The sequence below is a fragment of the Neoarius graeffei genome, chromosome 2 (assembly GCF_027579695.1).
Source record: "Neoarius graeffei isolate fNeoGra1 chromosome 2, fNeoGra1.pri, whole genome shotgun sequence".
Taxonomy (NCBI): domain Eukaryota; kingdom Metazoa; phylum Chordata; class Actinopteri; order Siluriformes; family Ariidae; genus Neoarius; species Neoarius graeffei.
Window position 1 is genome coordinate 13,783,811 of NC_083570.1, and position 10,874 is coordinate 13,794,684.

Here is a 10,874-nt window from a genome sequence, read left to right on the forward strand (position 1 = left end):
TGCCAGGTCTCTCTGTCCTCCTCCCCCACCATCTGATCCAGCTCACCACCAGGTAGTGATCAGTTGACAGCTCTGCTCCTCTCTTCACCCAAGTGTCCAAGACATATGGTCGTAGATCAGATGAAACGACTACAAAGTCAATCATCGATCTACAGCCTAGGGTGTCCTCGTGCCACATGCACTTCTAGACACCCCTATGCTTGAACATGTTGTTTGTTATGGCCAAACTGTGTATGGCACAGAAGTCCAACAACTGAACACCACTCGGGTTCAGATCAGGCAGGCCATTCCTCCCAATCACACCCCTCGAGGTCTCACCGTCATTGCCCATGTGAGCATTGAAGTCTTCTAGTAAAACAATGGAGTCCCCTTGTGGTGCAATGTCTAGCACCCCACTCAAGGACTCCAAGAAGGCTGGGTACTCTGAACTACCATTTGGCACATAAGCGCAAATGACAGTCAGAGACCATTCCCTGACCCTAAGGCACAGGGAAACAACCCTCTCATTCACTGGGGAGAACTCCGATGTTAGCGCGCCAAACTGGGGAGCTACCAATAGCCCCACCCCTGCCTGGCGGCGCTTACCATGGCAACTTCAGCATAGAAGAGAGTCCAACCCCTCTCCAGGAAATTGGTTCCAGATCTTAAGCTATGCATTGAGGTGAGCCCAACTATATCTAGTCGGTACTGCTCAACCTCACGTACAAGCTCAGGCTCCTTTCCCACCAGAGAGGTGACATTCCATGTCTCAAAAGCCAGTTTTGTCAGCTGGGGATCAATACGCCAGGGCCTCCACCTTTGGCTGCCACCCGATCCACAGTGCAACGGATCCTTACGGCACCTCCTGCAGGTGGTGGGTCCACAGGAGTGTGGTCCTGTGTTGCTCATTTGGGCTGGGCCTGGCCAGGCCCCACGGACATAGGCCCGGCCACCAGGCGTTTGCCAACAAGCCCCTCCCCAGGCCTGGCTCCAGAATGGGCCCCGGTATCCCTGGTCCGGGTGAGGGTACTCGGATACCTGCTTTTTTCTTTCATAAGGGTCATTTTGAACCGCTCTTTGTCTGACCTCTCATCTAGGACCTGTTTGCCTTGGGATACCCTATCAGGGGCAATTGCCCCGACAATATAGCTTCTAGAATCCCTGAGGCACTCAAACTCCTCCAACACGTTAAGGTGGCGATTCAAGGAGGGATATATGTACACACACACACACACACACACACACACGTTTGTCCTAAAATAAGCTAAGAAACATCTCTGAACAGCTGTGTCTGTGTCAGTGACTGTTGCTCCTGGATCTGTGATGTAGAATCTCCTGGGCGGCAGAAGTCTACATTTCTTGATCATACTTTGTCAATTCAATCTTCTTCAGTACAGACAGCTCAAAATCTATCATAAAACTCATCTGACCAGTCAGTAAACATTTTTGTACCCAGCAGTGACAGGGTGTGGTGACATACATAGTTACAAAAAAGAGAGAGAGAGCACAATGCCACATTATACAGAAAGTCACATTATGATACACTACATTCATCACAACAATATTATATTACAACTATTTTCATTGGATGCATATATCTTTTATTTGACATGATCAAATACAATCCTCTTCTTTTCATTAACATGAGGCTATAAAGCCGTTATTTACGTTGGTTGAATCATGTGATTCCACTCAGTGTTTGTGAAATCTGGAATTCTTCACTGACAATGGAACTCACCTCATCAAGGAAAACACCAATCACAGAGCTCAAATAAAACATAACAATCTCTCTCCTCCTCCGCCTTTCTCTAATTCTTTCCCCCTACATTTCTCTCTCTCTCTCTCTCTCTCTCTCTCTCTCTCTCTCACACACACACACACACACAAGCAGGGAGTGACTCCTCATTTCAGAGAAAACAGAAACTCAGAGTCTCTCTCTCTCTCTCTCTCTCTCTCTCTCTCTCACAGTGTGTGAGTTCAGGAAAATGGCTGAGGCCAGTATTTCAGTAGATCAGGATCAGTTCATCTGTTCAGTTTGTCTGGATTTACTGAAGGATTCAGTGACGATCCCTTGTGGTCACAGTTTCTGTAAGGTGTGCATTAATGACTGGTGGGATCAGGATGATAAGAGCGGAGTTTATCGCTGTCCTCAGTGCAGAGACACTTTCACTCCAAGGCCTGTTCTACGCAGAAACAACATGCTGTCTGAAGTGGTGGAGAAACTGAAGAAGAAGATTGAAGTACAAGCTGCTTCTCCTGCTCACAGTTACGCTGGACCTGGAGATGTGGAGTGTGATTTCTGCACCGGGAGAAAACACAAAGCCATCAAGTCCTGTCTGATGTGTCTGGCCTCCTTTTGTGAAACTCATCTGAAACCTCACTATGAAGTTCCTGGACTGAAAACACACAAGTTGGTCGAAGCTTCTGGAAAGCTACGAGAGAAGATCTGCTCTCAGCATGATAAAGTGCTTGAGATCTACTGTTGTACTGACCAAAGCTTCATCTGTTATCTGTGTATGATGCATGAACACAGAGGTCATGACACAGTCACAGCTGCAGCAGAAAGAACTGAAAAACAGGTGAGAAAGTTTTAGAGATATTTTTAGAACCAATTTATCCTAATTTTACTCGTGTCTACAATCAGCTGTTTTAATCTGGTTACAAATTAATCAAAGGTTTAAACATTTTCCAGTTGTTTGTTCATCAGAAAAATTTGTAAATAAATAAAAAGATTATTAAAGTGGAATATGACATCATTAAGAGAATGTTAAATGTATTCTTGCTCACTGTTAATAATAATCTCAGAGAGAGAGAGAGAGAGAGAGAGAGAGACTGACATCATCCAGACTGTTACAGCTTAAGAATGTGCACACAAGTCACAAATATTAAACACACACAGTACACACTCACTTTACAGAACAGCTCGAGACACTGCTGTGTAAAATGTGAGAAACTTAATAACAGTTAAACCTCCTGAATGATGCAGCAAAAAACATTCACCTTCCAGTCAGGAGATGATGAGTTTAAATCCCATCGATGCTCTACGCCAGCATAACTCGGCCAGATCTCTCCTCTGTCAATTAGAACAACATTAGCCGTGTGGGTGTGAGCTCATGTATATAGAAGGAGCAGATGCAGGAAGACGTGGAGAAAAAAATAACAAACATATAAACAACGAAATGTTCACAGAGTGAGTTAAAGGAGGAGCAGATGAAATCCCAGCAGAGACTCCAGGAGAAGCAGAAGAAGGTGCAGGAGCTGAAACAGGCTGTGAACACTATAAAGGTGAGCAGTGAGCAGAGACAGAGCTGCTCCTAGAAACACACACAACATGGACAACGAGTCATTTACAGTCCCAGTAAGAGAGGGAATGATAGATGAGCTTTAAATCTTGTGTGTGTGTGTGTGTGTGTGTGTGTGTGTGTGTGTGTGTCCTAACAGCTCAGTGCACAGACAGCAGTGGAGGACAGTGAGAGGATCTTTACTGAGCTGATCAGCTCCATGGAGAAAAAGCGCTGGGAGGTGACGGAGCTGATCAGAGATCAGGAGAAGGCTGAACTGAGTCGAGCTGAACGACTCCTGGAGCAACTGGAGCAGGAGATTGCTGATCTTCAGAGGAGAGTCACTGAGCTGGAGCAGCTTTCACACAAACACGATCACATCCATTTCCTCCAGGTAACTAACACACACACACACACACACACACACACACACACACACACACACACACACACATCTGTATAATCCCATGAATATTTCTCCACCTTTCTGCTTCTCCATGATGTTTGTTTCTTTCTCTCTGTAGAGTTTCCAGTCTCTCTGTGTCTCTTCTGGACGTGAAGACACACCCAGCATCACTGTCAATCAACATCTCTCATTTGATGGAGTGAGGAAATCTCTCTCTGATCTGAAAAAGAGACTCGAGGAATTCTGCCAGGAGGAACTCATCAAAATCCCTGAACCTGGTGAGAGAAATCGTCCTGCTGGGAAATCTTTACTTTCTCTGCAGCACAGTAAAGAGAGACATCAAATTTCCCCAAAACACACAGAAATGATTTCAGATGATGACGTGAACTTCCTGTTATTGCTGCTCTCTACTGGAAAGATGATTTTATACACTTTTTATTCATGGCTTAGTGTCAAAGCTTTAAACTGTTTCCGTCTTTTACAGAACCTGATTTTTCATCTCTATTGTGTTTGTGTCTCCACAGCTGCAGCAGTTCAGATGATTTTACCCTCAGAACAAAAGAGCAGAGAAGATTTTCTGAACTGTATGCGTAAAACACACACACACACACACACACACACACACACACACACACACACACACACACACACACACATAGAGTGTCTCACTCTTCACATAAATCTATGCTGTGATTAATGTCTAACATGTTCACATTTCTCATGTGTTTAGATTTCTGTGATCTGACTCTGGATCCCAACACAGTAAATTATCACCTCATTCTGTCTGAGAAGAACAGAGTGGTGACGCGCAGTGAGATAAAGCAGCCGTACTCTGATCATCCAGAGAGATTTGAGTCCCACAGGCAGGTGTTGTGTAAGGAGAGAGTGTGTGGACGCTGTTACTGGGAGGTGGAGTGGAGCAGTGTGGGATATGTGGAAATATCAGTCTCATATAAAGACATCAGACGGAAAGGACGGGGTAATGAGTGTGTGTTTGGATTCAACAATCAGTCCTGGAGTCTGCGGTGTTGTTCTTCTTCTCTCTCTTTCTATCATAACAACATTAAGACTGATCTCAGAGTTCCATCCCCCTCCAGAATAGGAGTGTATGTGGATCACAGTGCAGGAACTCTGTCCTTCTACAGCGTCTCTGACACGATGAAGCTCCTCCACAGAGTCCACACCACATTCACTCAGACTCTATACGCTGGGTTCTGGCTGCATTCTTTTGGATCAATTGTGAGATTATGTGATCCAAAATAAAATATTAAGGATGTTTTTCAAATTAAAATGAGCAGCTTCACTTTTACATATCTTGATTAATTCCAATAAAAATGTAATATGAGTCATTTCTTTTAGATTTCCGAATATCCATACATTATCTGTAGCTGCTTATCCTGTTCTACAGGGTTGCAGGCAAGCTGGAACCTGTCCCAGCTGACTATGAATAGAATAGAATAGAATGCCTTTATTGTCACTATACACATGTACAATGAGATTAAAGCATCTTCAATAACAGTGCAAACAGCGTGGAGAGAGAGAGAGAGAGAGAGAGAGAGAGAGGAAGGGGGGAGAAAAAAAGGGGGGGTGTAAGGTGCACAGTCTGAGGTGTATGTGTTGTGTTACGCATTATGGAGTGAGGTATTGCACTTATAAAGTATTGCACAGAGACAGTCACATTATAAATTATTGCACGAGAAAGTCACATTATAAAATAAAATATTACACATTATGAAGTATTGCAAGGTAAGGTAAGGTGCACAGACTTGGTGTATGTGCTGTGTGTAAGGTGCACAGTCCTGAGGTGAATGTGTTGCGTTTCACATTATGGAGTGAGGTATTGCACATTATAAAAGTATTGCATAGAGAGAGTCACCTTATAAAGTACTGCACATTATAAATTAGTAAATAGTAAAGTAAAATAAATAGACTATAAAGTCAGAGCATATCCGAGTTCAGGGCGGTTATGGCTTTTGGAAAGAAGCTGTTTTTTAATCGATTTGTCTTTGTCCTGATGCACCTGTAGCGCCTCCCTGAGGGCAACAGGTCGAACAGATCAAAGCCAGGGTGGGAGCTGTCCTTGATAATGTTCTTAGCTCTGCTAAGGCAGCGGGAGGTGTAAATGTCCATCAGGGAGGGGATAGGGCAGCCAATGATCTTCTGTGCTGCCTTAACTACCCTCTGGAGCCTCTCCCTGTCTACAGCAGTGCAGCTGCCATACCATACTGTAATACAGTATGTCAGCAGGCTCTCGATGGATGAGTGGTAGAAGGTCAGCAGCAGGTTGGAGTTTAGGTTGTACTTCCTGAGGACTCTCAGGAAGTGTAGCCACTGCTGAGCCTTCTTAACGACTGCTGTAATGTTTGCTGACCAGGAGATGTCGGCGGAGATGAGGACGCCGAGAAACCAGAAGATATGGACCCTCTCCACATACACGTTGTTGATGTAGAGGGGGGCTAGGTTGGTGCTGTGCTTCCTGAAGTCAATAATGAGCTCTTTGGTTTTCTTGGTGTTCAGAGCGAGGTTATTTTCTGAACACCAGGCTGCCAACTTCAGGACCTCCTCTCTGTAGGCTGCCTCGTCTCCCTTTGAGATGAGTCTGACCACTGTGGTGTCGTCAGCAAACTTGACGATAAGGTTGTTGTGGGTCGGACTACAGTCGTGGGTGTAGAGGCAGTACAGGAGGGGGCTCAGCACACAGCCCTGTGGAACTCAACATGGTTGAGAGGTGGGGTATAGCCTGGACAAGTCACCAGGTCATCGCAGGGCTGACACATAGACAAACAACTATTCGTTCTCACATCTACGGTCAACTTAGAACCACCAATTAGCTGAACCTGCATGTCTTTGGGGGAAACTGGAGCACCTGGAGGAAACCCACACAGACACAGGAAGAACATGCAAACTCCACACAGAAAGGCCCTCGCTGGCCGCTGGGTTCAAACCCAGGACCTTCTTGCTGTGAGGCAACAGTGCTAACCACTACACCACTGTGCCACCCTGATTTCCTAATATTTATTCATCATATTCGATCTTCATTCCTTTGTCTTTTAGGAGATTTAATATTATAAATGTGACTACTATATAAAAATAAATATCAGAACATTATTTTCTTTTAAAATTTATTTTAAAAGAAAATAATTATTAAATAATCATTATTTAATTAATTATTAAATAATTATTATTTTCTTTTAAAATAATGTTCTTTGTGGGCGGCACGGTGGTGTAAGTGGTTAGCACGGTCGCCTCACAGCAAGAAGGTTCTGGGTTCGACCCCAGCGGCCGGCAAGGGCCTTTCTGTGTGGAGCTTGCATGTTCTCCCCGTGTCTGTGTGGGCTTCCTCCGGGTGCTCCGGTTTCCCTCACAGTCCAAAGATATGTGGTTAGGTTAATATGGGACGGCCTTGGGCTGAGGTGCCCTTGAGCGCGGCACCTAACTCCCAACTGCTCCCCAGGTGCTGTTAGCATGGCTGCCCACTGCTCTGGGTGTGTGTGCTCATTGCTCTCATGTGTGTGCATGTGTGTGTTCACTGCTTCAGATGGGTTAAATGCAGAGAGGAAATTTCACAAGTGTGTGATGAATAAAGTTGTGCTTTGTTTCTTTAAAATCTGCATTATTGTAAACAACTTCTATAATTGCTGGCATAGCATTTTTTAAATATTCAAATGGAATTTTACAGCTTTACAGCTTTTATTAATATTAAATTAATGATCATTGTATCATTTTGACAAACATCTTCAATCTGATCATGATTACAAGATGATAAGTTTGTCAAAATGATACAATGAAAATGAATCGCAGTAATGTGTTGTTCTTCTGTCTGTATCTCATTATATTGTCTGTCTACTGACTGTCTCAATTATAGCAATAGATCAAGTGTATAATATTATTAAATTATTAACATTTCCTCAAATATTTTTCTCAGTGAATGTTGTTTTTACTGTAAATCACCAGGTTTGATAATGGAGCTAACAAGCAACGGAAGGTTAGCAAAACAGATTAGCATTTTTCAAAGTGCACATCACGAACATCCTGTTCCAAGTCAACAGCCTCAGACCCTTGTAGTCTGTCCTAAGAAATATACTTAGCTTAACAAAGCTTTTCTGATTCACTGCTTCTTGTATTTATGATTTTGATGACTGAACTGTAATGCACGGATAATCTCTCAACATTATCTCAATTATCCTGTGCGTTGGGTTCCAGGGGCTCTGTCACATCCATATCAGAGTGAGCAGGAGATTCCAACTTCCACGAGCACACTTGGAATCCAAACATGGCCGACACAGAATCAAATTCCCAAGCTCTTACACGCTCAGCTTCCCGGTGCTTCTGATTGTTCACACCAGTGTCCCATTACCACAACCACCACAGAGACTTCAAATAGACCACACACACAATCACTCATGTTGTGAAGCAATTCATACCGTGTCTCTTTCAGCATTTCCTCAATCAATGATCTCAGCGGCATCACGCTCTTCTGTCCTCAACCATCACTGGCAGGCATTGCAGAGCTGCTGGGCGCATGTGAATGGCTGGCACCCCCCCTCCACAGTGAATGTGCAAAACTGCTGATAGTGCTACTCTGGGTTGTGGCTGATCCAATGCATAATGGCTCGTTTCAGGTCGGGGTACTCCAGCATGTTGGCGGTGGGCAACTGCTGTGCTGCGAGCTGGGCCTTTCCACACAAGCAGCAGCAGCAGCTGAGCTGCTTGCTGCTCCTCCAGCTACCCCAAGCTTCAGGAGCTCATTCAGACCACTCCAAGAAGGCCTCCAGATTATCCTAAGGCCCCATCTTGGTGAGGGTGATGTGGGGAAAGCCTGCAGCTGCTGTGGAATTGGCTGCTGGAGTAGTTGCTGATGCAATCAAGCTCTGTAGCACCTGCCAGTCTTTCTGCTGGACATGAAACAGCACCTGGAACCATGGCTCCTGCTCCATGTGCATGGTGAAAAGCAATGGTGTTGGATTTGGTGAGCAGTAGTGAGAGCATGGATGAGGTCTGCAAATGGAAGGACTCCAGGATGGTGCTTCAGCATCAGTCCCAGGTTTTGGCACCAGTGTGACACATCAGGGGGTTGAGAGACTAATGTGATGGAGCCAGGTTGCCTACTTTTACTGCTTTATTTACTTCACTTTCAACGTTCACTTGCCAGCTATTTTATCGCTTCCCAGTCTCACTCTGAGACACACACATACACACAGGCGCACACAAACAGCACTATGCTGTATCTCAACTTCTTTCTGTCCCCTCTCGGCTCTTTCTCCCCTCTCCTCTTTTAAGGTATGTATACTATTTTCATTTTATTATATTTGAAAGCATCCACATCACAATATTTGTGATTTTTGGGGGGGATTTATTAGTCTTTATTAATCATAAATTTATGGACAGATCAATTGTTAAATGGATATACCAAAGGATGTACTTTTAGTATGGAGGTCCTTAGATTATTAATAGATTCTTTGGAAAATGTATGCAAGTTTTGCACAGGCCAGTGTACAAGCTTACACATACAGTCATGTGAAAAAAAATAAGTACATCAAATGGAAATGGGAAACTTCTCAACATATTTAAACAAGCAAACATTTCACTCTTTTGATACAGTGCCTCCAGATAAAGGTGATATACTTGAACAAAACAGCAGGGAAAATGAGATCTTTCAGTCATTTATTCAATAGAATTGTCAATAGATTTATTCAATAAAATATCAATAGCTGTAATATTCTTCTGTGGTGAAAATAAGTACACCATTGGCTTCAAAAACTAGTAATGCCCCCTTTAAAATAAATCACTTTTTATGCCTCCGCCACCGTAAGGTGCAGGAGGCATTATGTTTTCGGGTTGTCCGTCCGTCCGTCCGTGCATCCGTCCATGCCGCCACCTTGTGAATTCGATATCTCAAAGGCTAATGAAAGGAATTTCACCAAACTTTCACCATTTGTGCGATTTGGGACAAACATGAACTGAATAGATTTTGAGATCAGAAAGTCGAAGGTCAAGGTCACTGTGAGGTCAAATGTCTGTCCGAAAACCTTGTGAACACAATATCTCCAAGGCTAATACAAGTAACTTCACCAGGTCAAGAGGTCAAATGTCCATCCCCAAATCACAACTTAATAAGGCATGTAGTCTACCGGGTGGAGGCATCCCCATCTAGTTCTATCTAGTTGAATGTGTTTTGCCAAATCGTCCAGCAGTCTCTGATATCAGATTGCTGAAATGTTTGACCTCTGCAGGGCTCTCAAGTGTCACGCATTGAGCGTGACAGTCACTCTTTTCGGTCTTTTCTCACGCTCTCCCGCCACACATGATGTTTCTCATGCTGAAAAATAACTTATAATTTGCTGCTGCACCCAACATTTCTCTAACTCTTGCGGGCTCTCACCATGGAACAAGCCCATCTCCGCTGTCCTTCTAAATCGAGCCTGTAACTTACCAGCCAATCAAAAAAGAAAGGGGCTACACAATAGCCAATCAGAAAATAGCATTGTAGTATCTGGGTAAGATGTAACGCAACAACCAATGATAAAAGCTCGTTCGCGTGATTCTGCTCCAACCAGCTTACAGTTTGGACCTGGACCCAGCCAGAACCCAGGAGCTCCAAGCATCACTGCAAGCACAGAGTCAGTTATCTCCTGTGTTCATGTTACAACACATTCATAACTTGATTGACACAAACAATGACAACTTCACTGCTGTTTAGGAATGTTGCCCAGATAATTGGCAACATTTTTCCCCAATGCTGAGTGTGGCTGTAGCCTTAACTTAGCCAACAGTTTTACAGCCTGTTCACTGACAACACCTGTTCAGAACAAGTAGTCTAGGCCTAGTCATATTTCGTTATCACAGGATGACTGACATATTCTCACATTATAATCATCTCTCTCTCCAAATAGGGGAAATAATTTTATTGACACAAAATAAATTAAAGTGTAGGCCTATTGCATAGTTAATTTAATAGGTCACTTTTAAAATCATGTCATATTTTATATATCCTGCTCATAGATGCATTAATTATTGCTGTCTTTCTAAGATGTCAAGGAAAAAAAAAACAATTAAGCATCCTTTCATTTGCCGTGAGTGGAAAGCTCCCTAAAAAGCCCAGAGAGGATGCTGGCCCAGATGTGGCAAAAAGAGTAAGCCCTTTAGAGGAAGAGGCAGCGCAGGTGCAGGAAGAGGCAGCGCAGGTGGAGGAAGAGGCAGCGCAGGAG

At 43.8% G+C, this 10,874-nt stretch overlaps 1 protein-coding gene across 1 annotated transcript; it reads left to right on the forward strand.

The window, feature by feature from the left end:
• The first annotated feature begins 1,901 nt into the window (after window positions 1-1,901).
• LOC132881418 (E3 ubiquitin/ISG15 ligase TRIM25-like) lies at window positions 1,902-5,132 on the forward strand. Its single transcript, XM_060913872.1, has 6 exons — window positions 1,902-2,558; window positions 3,169-3,264; window positions 3,421-3,717; window positions 3,794-3,944; window positions 4,191-4,250; window positions 4,397-5,132. Exons 1-6 carry the CDS (start codon window positions 1,965-1,967, stop codon window positions 4,927-4,929), a joined length of 1,731 nt encoding a protein of 576 aa, XP_060769855.1. The 5' UTR covers window positions 1,902-1,964; the 3' UTR covers window positions 4,930-5,132.
• The last annotated feature ends 5,742 nt before the right edge of the window (window positions 5,133-10,874 follow it).